Source organism: Martes martes (assembly GCF_963455335.1).
Source record: "Martes martes genome assembly, chromosome: 2".
In the NCBI taxonomy this organism is placed as follows: domain Eukaryota; kingdom Metazoa; phylum Chordata; class Mammalia; order Carnivora; family Mustelidae; genus Martes; species Martes martes.
The window spans coordinates 756552-773078 of record NC_137889.1 but is presented as its reverse complement, the minus strand read 5'-3'; the positions used below and the strand labels follow the sequence as shown (position 1 = coordinate 773078).

The 16527-nt window shown below is 54.2% G+C and overlaps 1 protein-coding gene across 7 annotated transcripts in view; it reads right to left on the bottom strand.

Annotated features, from left to right (window-relative positions):
* The window catches only part of FBXO25 (F-box protein 25), a 57202-nt gene that overhangs the window by 21138 nt on the left and 19537 nt on the right, over nt 1–16527 (bottom strand). For all 7 annotated transcript variants that reach the window (XR_013966484.1, XR_013966485.1, XR_013966486.1 and 4 more), the window contains exons 3-5: nt 7100–7203; nt 6130–6179; nt 3683–3775 (exon numbers count right to left, since the gene is read on the bottom strand). Coding sequence is in view for 4 of the 7 variants with exons in the window: in XM_080797757.1 (XP_080653883.1) it covers nt 3683–3775; nt 6130–6179; nt 7100–7203 (247 nt within the window). In the remaining 3 variants the exon portion in view is untranslated. The remainder of the gene's footprint in view (nt 1–3682; nt 3776–6129; nt 6180–7099; nt 7204–16527) is intronic.

Genomic DNA, 16527 nt, shown 5'->3' with positions numbered 1-16527 from the left:
TTGTGATCCCAGGGTCCTGGGATGGAGCCCCGTGTCAGGCAACCTGTTCTGTGTGGAGTCTGCTTCTCCCTCTCCTGCTCCCCATCCTTGTGCTCCCTCTCTCTCTTCTAATGAATGGGTAAAATCTTTAAAAAAACACCAAAAAAAACTGTTCACACACTAAGGGTCAAATCGTTTTTTTTTAGATTTTATTTATTTGAGAGAAAATAAGTGAGCGAGCACATGAGCAGAAGGAGAGGCAGAGGGAGAAGCAGACTTTCCCACTGGGCAGGGAGCCGGATATGGGGCTTGAGCCCAGAACCCTGAGATCATGACCTCAGCTGAAGGCAGGTGCTTAACGACTGAAGCCACCCAGGCGCCCCACCAAGGGTCAAATCTAAGCTGTAACTTGACTTGTCTTTTTCTTTATCAAGAAGGAAATTTCTCATAGCATATTATGAAATAATAATTGCAAACAGTTGATAAGAAGAAAAATTACTACTAAGTGAAAATATTTGTTAGCATTGATTCTGTGAAGGTAAATTTAATAGCTCAATAAATTATGCTTAGGCTTAAAGTATCTGGCCAGGACAATTTTCACAATCTGTTAAAACACAGAGGACACTGGGAGGAGAGGAAAAGGGAGTTGGGGGAAACTGGAAGGGAGAGACAAACCATGAGAGACCGTGGACTCTGAGAATCAAACTGAGGGTTTTGGAGGGTAGGGGGGTGGGAGGTTGGGGGAGCCTGGTGGTGGCTATTACGGAGGGCACGGATTGCATGGAGCACTGGGTATGGTGCAGAAACAATGAATCTTGGAACACTGAAAAAATAACGTTGAAATATTAAAACAAAACAGGAAGAAGCTGGTTTTGAATCAGAGACAGGTGTTACAAGCACCTAATGACCACTAGCCTGAAGCTAACACACAGCAGCACGTTTATGAAAAGCAACGTGGGCACTGGTGAGGAAGGACAATGACGTGGTCAGCCAGTGCAGGTGGCGTGAGCACTGCTGGAGGCATCTGTGTTGGCCCAGAGCAGGCACTGGTGTCTGGACTCCGCTCCCAGCTGCCTGACGTGACCACATGCACCTCCCCACCTGCTCGAAGTCAGGAACCCGCCCTAGCACAGGAGGAACAGGACCAGCCGCTGCTGCCCACCCGGGGTTCTCCCTGCACAGTCACTCCCCGCTCTCCGGCTTCCCCGGGGTTCCCACCGGCACCAGGCACACAAGTGACCCAATGGCTCAGCCCCAATTCTAGGTCAGTTACATGAGCTTGAGGAACACGGCACCTAAAATTTTGTTTTCTCCTCTACAAAGTGGACTGAGTACAGCTTGGAGAAACAACATTTATTCCTCAAACTCAGACAAAAATTATTAAAATTACTAAAGTAATCTAGTATGAAAATGTCGCAAACACTAACAGGTAATCCCAAGAATGGCTTCTCATGTTGCATGCAGGACTGTGGGGGAGACAACTTAGTTTGGATTTGTTTTCAGAAGACATCAAATTTCCACTCCTAACACGGTGAGAACGAGGACCACACCTCCACTCCAAAATGCTGACCTTTACTCTGGCAACTGAGACAATTTGTAATTGGACGCTAAAATAATACTAGTTTTTATTCAGAAAATATGTTATAATCATTGATTAGTGTCCATTTAAACTGCTAACGTCGGGGGAACAAGAGCATCTCATATCATATTTTCATATTGAAAAGTACATATTATTAATTCCTTCCCATCACCGAACGCCTTGAGAAACATAAGGAAATGACTGAGGATTCCAGACACATGCCGCCTCCCATCTCGTTTCTCTGTGTCCCAACATGAACGGGCGCAGACGAGCTGCCGTAGACCCGTTAAGCAGCACGACAAGCCGCAGCGGCTCCCGCAGACGACAGCGTCCGCCCCCAGCGGGCTCCGGAGCACGCGCCCCACAGCGCAACAAGGAACGCACAGCACCAAGCACGCGCAGGGCCCGCCTCTCCATGGAGGAGGTGGCAGTGAGCAGAGTGGGGTCCCGGGGGTCCCAAGCAAATCCGGAGGTGAGAACACAGAACGCAACTGGGGGAGAGCCGGAGAGCCAGCGTGGGCGGAGAAGGTGCCAGAGCACGGGCCGGGGGCTGGGACCGCACGGCTGTGCCTGCGGCAGCGCGAGGACTCGGACCACCGCCGACGGCTGGCTTCTGTCCTCGCTTTTTGCAGAAGGCAGACACGGCAAGTGGGCCTCTGGAAGGCAACCCTGCCGCCTCCGAAGGGGGTGCGAAGGGGCAGGGCTGGGGGGCAAGAGGCGAGGACTCCCGCCAGGCAGTGACTGAGCGGGTCAAGTCACGCATGTGGCCTCGGCACCTCCGCAGTCCCTGGGCTCCTCGCACAGCGTCTCCGGGGGACGGCACCGAGACCGCGGTGCTCCAGGAGGGCTCAGGGCCCTTTCAGGGGGCCATGCACATGGCACACTCTTAACTCTACACTTGCATGTTTTTTATGTATCAGAAAACCACCGGCAGAGGAAACGTCGTTTCACAGCCGTTACTGCTGGCAAGAGGCTAACGCAGGTATTTTCATTTTCAAAGAGAGAAAAGGCTCGGGAGGAAAGGCTCTTCCGCGGGAAGAGTGAGGCACGCAGAGGGAACAACAAACCGTGAGCAGGTGCGGGCGGCTGGAAGGACGGGCTCTGGCCGGGGACCCACCTCTTGGGAGCTCTGCGCCCCCGCCCTTGTGGAGCTCCCGGCTCCGCCCCAGCGAGGACGGCCTCCCCCCGGACGGGGAGGTACTCAGGAGCGGCCAGGGACAGCTCAGGACGGCCTGTGCTTGCAGACGGTGCGCGGAGAAACCCTCACCGAACAGAGACCTCCGCGCTCCCGCACAGCTTCCGGCCACCGGGCTCGCCGCAGTCTGGACCAGCTGAGCACGGCCGTGGGGCCTCACCCGAGAAGAGGCGAGGCGCCCGCTGGCCAGGGCGTGTGTCCGGATACAGCCCACTGGCCCCGGAGCGTGGGACTCCGGACAGCACGTGGCAGCAGAGGGGCCCACGCACGCCGGTCACCCACGACGCCCTGGCAAACTCCGACGGGGGCGGCACCAAACAGGTACTATTACCTCAGGTGTAAAGTGATTGAACCCCAATACTTCTGTCCTGTCACCAACACTTTTAATTTCCGAGAAACCATTACAAGGAAACGATTTCTAATGTCTCACAGTCCTATTAAACCCGAAAATAACAGCATCACGGACCATCGTTTACACTTTGCCTATAACACACATTGCACAGGATATCTACTCTTTCTGAGCCGAGACAAACTTTCTGTACGAGCAGATGGCAACGCATCCGGGCTTCCGCACAGATGTACTCGACTCTCCTACCCGCTCGCCGCCGGTCCCTGAAGCAGCGCGCACGTCTCGGGAAGAGCCCGCGCTCGCCCCTGGGTCTCCCCCGGCAATGCACCTGAGGGTGCGGCTGGGGGAAACGGGCAACGTGAGGCAGCCCCGGCAGAAAGCGCGTGGCCTGAGGCGCGCCGGTGTGGGAGAAACGCCCAGCATTTCTGTTTCCTCCTGAGCTCACTCCTCGTGCTCTGCTCTGCTATCAAACAAGCACAACTTTGCACCAACACTCGAAGCGTCTTAAATATGTACACATGTGACCTTCAAATCCCAGCCCATCAAGTGTCCTCAGAACGGCTTTGAAATGAAGACTTACTTTGACCACGTAAGTGAATCTCCGAATGTCCTGAATTGCACTTGAGAAGTCTAAGCGGTTGAAAGCCTCTCCCAGGGTACAATAGCCGTGCCTCTGCAAAAACAGACACAGGGCAGTTGAGATCCGTCATTAGTCACTTAGTCAAAATGGAGTGACAGTTAATGTGATCAGTCTGTGCAAATTTTTTTTGATTTTGGGAAAGGGCATTTATTTTTATGATTTATTCCATACTTAGCGCAGAGTAAAAATAGCAATGCTAAATATGTCACGTGTGATCAAGATGCTCCGCTCTGCCATTCTTACACCACTACGGACACAATGACAAAGACAAACACTTGGTAAGGATCCTGTTGCTTTCTCTTGTCGGACAAGCTGGGGAACTTAAGTCACAACGGGGTGTGTTCTAGGCTAAGCTCCCACAGACGCACAGGCCGTCTGCCCGGCTGCTGTGCAGACGCACGCGCATCAACGCCCACGCCCTCTGCAGGGAGCCCCCTGCCCCACGGGTCTAGAGGGCTCCCCGTGGGTCTGAAAGGCGCCCCGCACACCGGGCCAAGGCCTGAGGCCCAGCACTGGGGGGTGACTACGTGCAGTGTCCGGGTGGGGAGCAGAAGACACCCGGCAGTGCTACCCGGGAGCTGGTCATCAGACCCGCAGTACCGGGAAGCCAAGGGAACAGATGGACACAGAGAACGTGTTTTCGGTACTGAAAACCCTGCCGTCTATTTCCGCTGTGTGTCCTTCACGACGGGCCCTCCAGTCTACACTGGTTTGCACAGAGCTGTACACTGGGTGTCAGGAGTCATTCCAAACTCGAGCTTCTGCATTTGAAATCCTGAGAGTATATAGAGATTTTCAAGTCACGGTTGTGGGGTTAGACGAACTCGTGACAGTCCTAGGAACATGAAGTGGCAGATGACCCCTTGCCTAACAGATGGTGGGACAGGCGCTAGCGAGGCAGCTGGAGTGCACACCTGAGTCTCAGACCAAAGACGCCCCATGAAAGTTGATTTGGTTTTGTGCCCAAATCCCAAGAATGGTCCTAATGTGCGCACAAACCAACAAAACACGTGTTTTTAAAACAATGCACGTTATTCATGAGTATCTACTATACACAGACTATTCTCCTGGGAGCTGTGCAGGAAGCAAAGGTTAATTATAGATTATAATCTGAAGCCCATCACTGCTGACATTTCTCCTCCTCACTGAACGGAACTGTAAATACCGGTATAGACACAGACTCCTTTTCAGGTGGCCACCCATGCCACAGCAGCCCCTTTTTGGGGGGAATTAAATCTAACTGACAGACTGCGAACCCCTTGTTTGGGCCACACGAGCCCACCTGCGTGTGGGGGGCCCGGTACCACACGTGGAAGCTCAGAGGCTGTGGGCCACGCAGACAAGCAGCAACAGCACCTGGTCCGTATCAGGTGCTCAGCCCAGAGATGCAGCCAAGGGTAAGAAGCCTGGCTGTGTCCCTGCCCCGGGGCCCACACAACACCTCTGCAGATTCACAAGAAATTTCCCTTGGCTGCTCACGCTGTCCTGACCGGGTCTCTGCTCTGTAGTCAGTGTGGTAACACAGAGCAGACCAAGTACTACACAGGCATGAGCGGCAGCCAGTCAATTTCTGCCCAGCGCTCCTGTGACGGTCTCACTGAGCCTGTAAGCCGAGAGCGAGCTCAAACCCACAGCAGTCCTCACCACCAACCAGCCAGATCAGTCTCCCGGCTCAGAAGCTGGCCCCTAAGCTTCTGGGAAGTGGGGCCACATCAGAACAACCATCACTAACACTTCTGGACATCTTACCCCTACGCTAAACAACTACTTCCTAAACTATGCTCCGCCACTGCGGCCAAGTAAGGCAAAGGAAGAGCTTCTCGGGCTGCAAAAGGGAGGAGGCGTCCGTGGGTACTGAGGAGAGAAGGAGGCGGAGTCCAAGCGAAAGGCCCGCGGCCCACAGAAAAGCTGCAGCCGGCGTGGCAAAAGACAGGAGCAGGACGGGCTCCCACTGCGCTGGACAGCTTCGGACGTCACCACAATGTCACACCGGTTCTAGATGGGGGCCACCCCTGTTCTCTCTGCCCGTAACACACGAGAGCAAGGACACACATGCCAGCAGCACCTGAGGCTCACACCAGCAGCTTCTGGGGAGAGGTAGTGAGAAAATGTCACACCGTCTAAGGGTCCATCCTTGCTCTGAAACAGCCCTCCGGTTGACGCAGATCTGTGGTGGGAGCACTAACCACACACCGCACGTGCACAGAGGTACACACACGTGCGTGCACACACATGCACACACGAATCACCGCTTCAAAGATCCTAGGTTTTCATCTGCTAGAATGTGAGCCAGAATCTCATACTGCAAAAGAGAGAATTTATTTAATATGACATTACGTATTCAACAGAAAACACAAATACACTCTTATTTATAATGGAATACTTACTTCTCTCGTGCTTTCTTTATGGACATAGATCCATTTCTCACGATAAAAACCTAGAATAAAAATTAACTTTGTTTTTAAAATCTGGCAAATCATTTAAAATGAAGATTTTTATGGAACTTCAACAGTTGTACATGGTAACAAAATTAATCTGACTTATACAGAAAAGAGATGCTATCACTTGGTTGAATGTCAACAGAACTGCTCTGTTTCCCGATACCAGTTTAAGAGCTGCTGAAACATCTTGACATGAAAAATGACTTTAGATAGTGCCATATCTTAGCAACTTAGAAGAAAACTAGCTCTATGAGAAACTGCAGTTAATAGCAAAACATAGAGGACTATAAAAATGTGATTTGTATAAAAAAAAGTGATTAGTCATTAATTCTGTGTACTCTAACAATTTTTCTTCTTCTACTTTTGTCTTTTTCACATAACTCAGTCCCAGAGTCTCAAGCACTGTGACAACTCTGTTCTCCGCAGGACCCCGTCTTTTCCAGCAGCCTGAATACCCTAAGACAGAGGCCAGCGACTCCTGCTGCTCGGGCCACAGTTGAGAGTGGGGCCTGTCACGCAGGTGAGCCACGGCCAGGAGGCTCCCTGCCCGGCCGGGCCTGCATGCTTCCCTCGGCTCCCAGTTCAGCTCTGCCCAGGGTCCAGAGTCAAGACCCCTGCCACCTGGGCTTTTTGCTTGGGAGCAAACTGGTAACTGAGCTCACGACCATTTTTCAGTCATTACACATGCATGAGCTGCTTTGTGGGTTTTGCTATCTTTTTTGTTTTAGCAAATCTTGCGAACTAAATGGTGAAGCTGCAAAGAGTCTGACAACCAAGTCAGTGGGCAATACTGCATACAGAGCCGTTATTCACGTGTCGTCCCTTACTTCTTCAGACAGCACCGTCAAAACAATTTAGTATGTCAATATATTAAACAAGTAAAATACCATGAAATTGTTAATAAAAATGATCTTACATTGAGCATTTGTATCATTTCTAAAATGATCCTTTTTCCTCTTTTTGGACGTGTACTCCTGCTCTCCATTACTGAATATTTCTTCATCGTCACTATTTAAGATACTGAAATAAAGACACATTTTATTAAAGACTTTCACACGGAGATCTTCATTTGGCTTTTCTTTTATAAAATAAGATATCGGTTTGCAACTCAGGAGCAACCAGTAACTTTCAAAGCAGCACATTCCAAGTCTGAGGTTACAAGGCTAATGTGTCATCTATCATTTGCGGCGAGAAATCGGAGGTTTACCAGGTGGTTCTGAGGCTGTCAGAGCAGGAAGGGCAGAACGCGGTCAGACCATGCCTAGGTGTTGGGTACACACCACCAAGGGAGGCTCACACTTGACAGCCTTCACTGTGACATGGACGTCACAGACAATACTACAAACACTCGGGAGGTAGGTCAGTGGGAGAACAGGGCGCCCAGTACGGACTCACGGCGTGCTGACTCCTGAGCCAACATTTCCTTCATCCCCCCAGGCTCCCACACTTACCCCTAACCACCACTGCACGGGACGCTGGCTTAGGAAGCACCGACAAACAATACAAACTGTTAAGGCGCTTAACTGAAGGCAGGTGACAGAAAAGGTTGATTTCCCTATTTAAATACATCTAATTAAAAGCTTTCCCAATTTCTCTTTTTCTTTCTCCCCCTCCCCTTTTTTTGGCTAAAATAAGTTAACAATAAGGCAGTAACTCAACAACTTAAATGCGTTTTCTTTAAAAGGTCCTGTACCCAGCACTCCACCCCGTCAAGGGTAAAGGTGCACACAATTTCTATTTTCAACACACCGGCAGTGGGCCAGTTAGAGGCTCGCAGAGAGGTGACGAGCTGGCTGGTGGAGGTCCGGGCCCAACACTCGGGCTGAGGGCTAACGCTGCTGTTCTCCAGCACCCTTGACAAGAAGGTGGTGACAGCTCCACCAGCCAGCGTTTACGTCTCACGAACACAGCTGCCTGCGCCAAGGGAACCCGTTTATCACGGTCAGAGGACACTCACACTGCGCTGGCAACAGCTGTAAATCGCCAGGACAAGTGCAAGTGCACTGACAAAAACATGCAAAGTTTCCCATTCGGTGGCAGGTCCACCAAGGGAACTCCTGGACCCTGGCTGGTCCCATGGTGTCACACTCAACCTTAGGTGAGTTGGGTGTCCTTGATCCAGACCCTGAACACAAGTCAGCTTTTCCAAACTAGAGCCATGAGCACACCAAGGAAGGGCAAACATCTGCTGTTCTCTACTGACCACGCCACGCAGGCGACACAGCCTGAGAACGGCCCCTGCCCCGACGGGAGATCCCATTCCGTCCAGCAGACGCGCGGCAGGACCGGCTGTAGGAGCTGTGTCTTCCTGGCAGGTGTATCACGGTGTGGCGATGGCCCCGGGGGCTCCCCACGCACACATAGAGCGTGGCCATGTGGGGAGTGAAGGTGCTCACTGGACTCAGTCTGGTCCTGGGGACACACCAGGCATGGCGCCCCACTTGGGTCCATACGGATAATCAAGAGAAAACACCCACCCTAAGGAGACTAAGTTACCATTTTCACAAAGTATATCTTCAGTGGTTTTTACACTACCAGGTAAAAAACATACACATATATAAGCAGATAAGAAAAAGAAATGCTTCCAAGATTGAAATTCAACATTTAAAACCATCTTCCATGCTAAGCGAAGTCAGTCAGAGAAAGACATTTATCATATAATCTCTCTGATATGAGGAATTTGAGAGGCAGGGCAGAGGGTTATGGGCGGGGGATGAAACAAGATGGGACTGGGAGGGAGACAAACCATAAGAGACTCTTGATCTCACAAAACAAACTGAGGGTTGTGGCGGGGGGGGCAGGGGGAGGCTGGGTTAGGGACACTGGGGAGGGTACGTGCAATGGTGAGCACTGTGAAGTGTGTAAGCCTGACGATTCACAGACCTGTACGCCTGGGGCTAATAATACATTATATGTTTAAAAAAAAAAAAGGGAAGGAAAGATGGGAGGGAGGGAGGGAGGAAGAAAAAAAACTCTCGTTCCATTTCACGCGCACACAAGCCACTGAGCCACCGCGGTTCAGAGGGAACGCCCTCACTTATCACCTCTGCTTTTACGAGCGAGATCAACAGCGCCAACTCGGATTTAAAAGTCAGGAAACTTCAACAACAAAACCAAACAGCCGGAATAAAAATGAGTAGAACGAACAGACATTTCTCCAAAGATGACACACTGGAGGTCGACAGGCGTAGGAAACGATGCTCACCGTCACCAGTCACGAGGGACACAGTGAGCGGCCAGCTCCCACCTCATAGGACAGCCACCACACCGAGCCTGGAAAATAACAAGCGTTGGCGAGGACACAGGAGCCCCTGTGCCGGTGGGAATGAAGAAGGGCAGCCTCTTCCGAAAACACGTCTGCAGCACCCCCTACAAAAACCAAGCACAGAACCCCCGGCTGACCCAAGCCTCCTCCTGGATAGGTGCCGAGACGTGAAAGCAGACTGTCCACGGGCATCTGCACACCAGCGCTCCCAGCAGCTGGCAGGTGAGAGCCACTCGTGTCTGTGCACACGGGTGGACGAGCACAACGGAAAGTGGTCCCTGCACACAACAGGGCATCGTCCAGCTCGAAACAGAAGGGAATCCCGGCACGCACTAGAACGTGGGGGACTCAGAGGACATCACCCGAGTGAAACAAGCCGTCACGGAAGGACAAAGCCCGCGTGCTTCTGAGGGTCTGCAGGACGTCATGGAGTCAGAGAGCAGGGGGGGCGGAGCTGGAACTGGGCGGAGACATGGGGTCCGAGCACGGGGACGGAGCGTCAGTGGGGAGGGCGTGGGGAGAGCCGCACAGCCGCATGCACACACGCAGTGCCCCCGACACCAGAAGACGGTGAAGACGGGGCGAGGCGTGCTTTACTCACCACAGCGCTCACGCCCTCCCTCTGTGCCCAGCTGTGGTCCCCTTACCACCCCCGACTGTTCTGAGGGAAGCCCCCGACGGGCTCTCTCTCCGGATGACCCCAGTCCTGCCGGGGCGGGTGTGGCGAGTGTCTCCTCACAGACAAGCTCCCGCCGGGCAGGGGCACAGGGTGTCCCCGACGCCTGGGGTGTGTGCCCTGCCGCGGCCCTCACCACGAGGCAGGGCCACACGCTCTGGCCAGGAAGCCCGTCCACCCGCAGCCGCGCCTCGTCTCACCGACGCCCCCCTCCCGGGCCGCCCGCCGTCTTCTGAACACACTATGGCCCCCGCGGTGCCACGCGTCTCCTCTCCTCCCCGGGTTCTGCCCGGGGCGGGAAGCTGCAGCCCCCAGCCCGCCCGCCTGCTCCCAGGCCGGACCTCGCGCTGCACGGGAGCAGGCGTCTGTTCCTCGGATGGGGCTGAGCGGCCCTTCAGAGCACGTCTAAGCGCTCGCCCCGGCTGCACAGCACCACCTCATCAGCCCTCAAAGAGGTCTCGTGCCCCTTTCTCGACGTCTTCCCCTTCCTCTAACGGGACTGTTTGTTCGCCGGACGTGTCCAAGACCTCCCCCGCCTACTCCCCATTTCAGAAGCCATTTTCTCTTCCTGCTGCTCAGGTGGGTGCTTTCCACTCGCCCATCTCCCCGATCCCCGCCCCGTCCTTCTGCACCCCCCCGTCTGCGTGGACCCCTCTGGCGTTACTGTATTCTTCGGCCCCGACTGGCTCTGTCTGTGTCTCCTGCGTCCGCTGAGGGTCTGAGTCCACCCAGCCTTCCCTCCGGCCTTCCCTCCAGCCGAGCGAGCATCTGCATGACCGTTCGGCTCTTCCGCGGGCCCTGCCTGCCTCTGCGTCGGGCAGTTCTGCTGCCGCTGTGTCTGGTTCTCCTGGAGCGCAGGCCTCTGTCAACCCATTCTGCTTGGCATTCTGTGTGTGTTTCCGTGAGTCCCAAACCCGAGGAAGGGTATTGCGCCTGCCGGTGACGGGGCGAGCCGGACAGAGCTGTGGCTAGTGGAGGCCGGGGTCAGAGGGCTCTCCGTGCAAGGCCGCCCTGTGGGATAGCCAGAGCCACAGTGGGAGTGGGTGGGGACAGCCCCAAGGCTCCCCACGCAAATGGTACTCTGGCAGGACAGTGGCGCTAATGCAGCTGCACAGGGAGGGTTCCCAGGGCCTCCCCAGTGCGGGAGTGTCTGGGCAGTGTCCCTGACAGGACAGTACGCGAGGAGAAGCAAACACACGTCGATGCAGTCTCTGGGCTCTCATGGGGGGGGCACCCCGGAGGAACAACTCAGGCGGGGGGCCACCAAGGTGCTCCAGGCTGTGCACAGAGTGCCCTGATGGGACTGCTATCGCCGAAGTGGGCACGGGCCACGGGGGTCTCTGGGCTGTCCATGGAGGGGGCATCCTGACAAGACAGCAGATGGCAGAGTGGGGGCGAGCCAGGATGTCCCGGTGCTCAGTGCAGGGGCGCCCTGGGGGGCGGCTGGCAGGCCCTGCAGCAGCCAAGCAAGGCATCGGAAGCTGAGGCGGGGAGGGTCTGCGGTGTTCCACTGCTCTGCGCCTGCATCGCCTTGGTGAGACAGCGGGGGCTGCAGTGAGCGCTGAGCAAGGTTGCCCCAGTGTGCGCAGTGCTGGGGATACCTCCCTGGGGTGGCTGGGGCTGCTGTGGGCTCAGGGACCTGGGCTCAGGGATGCGGCAGGCCGGTCAGGACGCCTGAACCCTGCTCCCATCCACACTGTCAATGGGAGGGGAAATGTAAGCCGTGAGGCTCACCAGCCCCAGACCCAGAGAGTTCCAGCAGCACTCCACGGTTTGGTACAATTTTAAGGATGTCTCTTTTATAAGCTAGTTATCTTTCCAACGGTGGCTTTTTTCTGTGCCCCAGGGCCGAGGCGTGTGCCCGCAGTCCCTTGGCACGTTCTCCCTGTTGTTCACAGCACCGGGGGTGGGGGCCCTCCCCCACGGTGTCCTCCTCTGTTCACTCTCTGCTTGGTCTCTAGGTCTATTGCGCAGAAGCTCCTCGGTCAGCCCTCAGTTCTTCTTCAGGAGGAACTGCTCAGTCAATAGTGCTGGATTTGGGGTGTCCCTGGAGCTGGTGAATTCAGGGGCTTCCTACGCTGTCATCTTGATCTTGAACACAACCTGATTTGGAAAGAGGACCTCTGGCAATGGGATTAAGTGAAGGGGCTTAAGACAAAATCATCCTGGATAAACCATGGCAGCCCCAACTCCAAGAGCAGAGAAGCCACGGGAAGACTGGCAGGGGGAAGGCCGTGTGACGGCAGAGGCACAGACTGGAATGAGGCAGCCACCGGCCAAGGGACAGAAGGACTGCCACTAACACCATAAGCTGGGGATGGCCCCCGGAGCCCGTCCACACCTGCATTTCGGACTTCCGGCTCCGACGCCACTGACGTTATGGTTACAGCAAAGCGTACCTTTAAATTACTTGAGCTCAGTACTGATCTCGAAAGCGCACGTGAGCTATCAACTCTGCTCTCAAACACAGCAGACGCTGGGAGGGAAAACTCAGCAGACTTGATGCCTCATCAGAAACAGGAAGCACAGCCAACCTCAGATACAAAATGTGGCCACTTTCCCCCGAAACGGAACAAAACCCGGTGACGCCCTCAAACGAACGCGTCCAGGCTGACGCCCTGAGCCGTGCGTCCGTGGCGACGTGGAGCCGGACAGCGCGCGGCTCCTCTCCCCAGCGCCGCTACAGTGCGAGCCCCGGCAGTCCCCGCGACAGGCCACACTTACACGCCGGTCCTCGGCGCAGGCCTGTGTGTGTGTGCACACGCTTTCCAAGAGAAAGACCGAGGGTCATAGCTCATCTTCTCCCGCTGGCCAGATGTGCACATTACTCCTGTTCCTGTTTCGGGTCACTCTTGCATCAGCAATTAGTCTTTCTTACAAAAAGATATTAAAAGGGAAAGTCCAATTTATTTTTCAGAAAGGATTAAAAGCCTGTTTTTAGGACTAACACTTTATTCCTGAATATCTCCCACAACACACCTAGGGACTCTGACGCAGACGTATTACGGGAAGGGGGTGTGGGGCGGGTGGTGGCCACGCAGCCGCACGGTCTGCCCAAAAAGGAGACGCACTGGCCCCCACACGCCACGTGGTTTAGCGAAGGCAGACGCGGTCTCGTGCAGGCTGGGATGGCGTCGTCCCGCAGACAGGCGCGCGGGCAGCCCGGCAGCCGTGCCACCTGTGAAGGAGAAGCCAACCCGAAGTGTGGGGTGTGGGGCGGGCCGGCGCCACCTGGCCCTCACGGACTCCCTGTCACACCGGGCTGACCGCCGCCTCCGGCTGCTGCCCTTCCCGCAGACTCAGCACCAGCGGTGACACCCCCACGGCCACCAACCCCATCACGTCCTCCGCACCTCATGCCACAGCACATAACCTGGAACAACGAAGACAGCCCCAGAACGGAGTTGTAGCAGGGGTCACGGGCCAGAAGCAGCCTCAGGAGACAAGCTCAAGAGACCCCAGAGAGCCGCAGGGACGCCGTGCGTTCAGGGTGCAGGCGGCCACGGGCTTCGGGGATGTGCACCAACAGAGGAAGCGCGAGACCGGGGCCTCCGTGAGGAATCCGTTACGGGATCCACTCCGGAGCAGAGTGCTGGACACCAACAGGACGAGACAGGCAGAGGCAAACGGCTGCCGAGCCAATAACACGTATTTATGTGCAGGACTATGGAGCGCAACACAGCGTGTCATGTCACGTGGCACTGTTCACAGAGAACCAGCACGAGGCCAGCAGCAAACTGCACGGTTTACTGTAGGGAGCTGACAGTCTGTCACTGAACAGAAGGAATGAGGGGACGACACAGAGATGTTCCTCAAACACAAGATGACAGGCTCTCTCCGTGTATGAAAGACCATCCATGGGCAAAAGAGTACAGACACGACGGCGTCTGAAACACGGGTCACTGCAGCCCCACGGAGCAGAAATACGGAGGGCGCGGCTCAGCTCCGCGAGGGAAAGAGCTTGGGATGGGCTCACAGGGCAAAATCAGACACAAACCACGCGTGTGAGAAACACACCTCTGAGAAGACGGGAAACACGTATCGGAATTCATGGGACTCCAGGAAAACAACTGTCACAGGAGATCACAGCATCAAGTATATGTAGTTTAAATATAGATAGATAGATAAAAACCTAAGAAAAGTGAGTAACTTAGACATACATTTTAGAAAGCTAGAGAAAGAATTACTAAAGATAAAAGCAAATCCCAGTAACTAAAAAAAAGGTAGCACTAAAAAATCCAAAGCTAGTTCTCTGCAGAAAATAATCAGCAAGATACAGCACAAGATAGCTTATCAGAGAAATTAAAGTACAAACACTTACATTCCACAATGACAAGAAGAAAATTATCAGTGCAAACAGAAAATTTAAAGACTGTAAAGGACTATATTACAAAATGTTTTTGTAAACTAGAAGAAATAAAACTGATGAACTTGGTAAGACACCACTAAAAAATCAGATTTTTCCTTAGAGGCAGGGATGTTGATTATAAAGTGCACCTAAGAAGCAGAAGACAAGTGTGAGCGAGAGCAGCAGCGAGGGGAAGCGACTCGTCCCCACTGACTCTGAAACACAGTCTAAAACCTCGTGACAACTACCTCTGCTCTGGCTCAAGGCGGCGACACAGGAGGACCCTGAGCCCAACACCCCCCTTGAACACACCAAGGCTCTGTGGGCAAGGAACAACTCTCTCCCTGAGCAGCTCCTCCACACTGAGTGAACAAGAAACACCACCACGGGAGCAGGTGGGAGAGGCTGAGACACAATCTCGCCATGCACCCTACTGAGGCCCCAGCAACACACGATCGGGAGCCAATCACAACCACAAGCCTGTCCCTGAAGAGCAAAGGGCTTGGACCTGCGTGGGGGACTCCAACACTTACAACCTGCATCTGAGAGACAAGCCCTCAAAACATCCAGCTGGGAAGGCCACGGACACAAGGCCAAGGCAAGCGAGAAACGGCTCTCAAAGAGCTCCGTGTGCAGACTCCCCCACCCTGCGGCCCAGCACAGACTTTCTGGGAACGAGGCCTCCTGGCTCTTTATAAGGCGCTGGCCTGGGGTGGGGGGGCTGTTGAAGGGGCAGGCCTACAATCTGACACACGCCTTGGAGCCGACTGACACGACTGACACGGGCTGGAGGGAACCTCTCCGCGCTCTCCTGCCGCATCTGGAAAGGAGCCAACCAGGGACACGGCCAGATCTCCCGGCTCTGGTGGCGAGCAGGGCCACACTGGCGTCCTCTCACACTGCTGCCCACAGGTCTGGCCGCCCGTCAGCCGGAATCGGGGGCTGCCTGAGACCCACCCCCTGAGCACGGCCTGGTCTGGGCGCACTCTCAAGGACTAGGAGCCCGTAAGCAACAAGAGACGGCCTGGACGGTCACGAAGACCTGCGAGGTGATCAAGACCGAGGGCAGGGCTGACTGAGAAGCTGCGTCGCCCAGACGCAGCCAACCCTTCAAGCCTGGGAGAGCTGATGGTTTCCTCTAATGCAGAAAAACCCACACGGAGAGGCAAGTAAAATGAAGAAACAGAGTCGTACGCATGAAACCAAAAGATCAAACCTGAGAAAACAAACCTTAGTGAGACAAAGGTAAGTAACTTACCTGATAAAACGTTCAATACCCGACAGAGTTCAAAGTAACGGTCCTCCGGGTGCTCCCTGAGCTCACGGGAAGAGCGGCCGGGCAGAGACACAGAAAACGCGCGGAAGTACCAGGAGGAGGCCCGCACCACACGCTGCGGCAGGAGGGGCCCACAGCAGACTCACGGAGAGAGCAGGAGGGGGGTCAGCGGGCAGTGGGACTCACCCAGTCAGAGAAGCAAAAAGGAAGAAGAATGAGAAAGAATTAAGTGATCTTAAGGGAATTATGAACACCAAGTGGAGCTGCATTCTCATTACAGGCTCCCCAGAAGGAGAACAGAGAGAAAAAGTGGGGGGCGGGGAACTCATTTGTAGAAACAATGGCTGAGAACCTCTTACCCTGGGGACAGAAACAGATATCCAGACCCAGGAAGCTCAGAGCTCCAGTAAGACGAACCCAAAGGGATCCACACCAAGACACTATAATTGAACCATCAAAAGTTAAGCAGCATGAGAAAAACCATCTGCTGTATACAAGAGAACCCTCTAAGACCACCTGCAGGTTTTTCAGTAGGAACTGTGCCCGCCAGAGGGAATGGCCTAATACATTCACAGTGCTAAAAGGAAAAATAGCTGAGATTACACGACCCAGCAAAGCCGTCCTGCAGAACTAAGGAGAGAGAAAGACTTTTACAAATGAGCAAAATTTAAAGGATTTAATTGCCACCAGACTAGCCTTACAAGAAGTGTTCAAAGGACTTCTTCAAGCTGACACGAGAGGGTACTGATTAGTAACAAGAAAAATATGAAAACATGAAT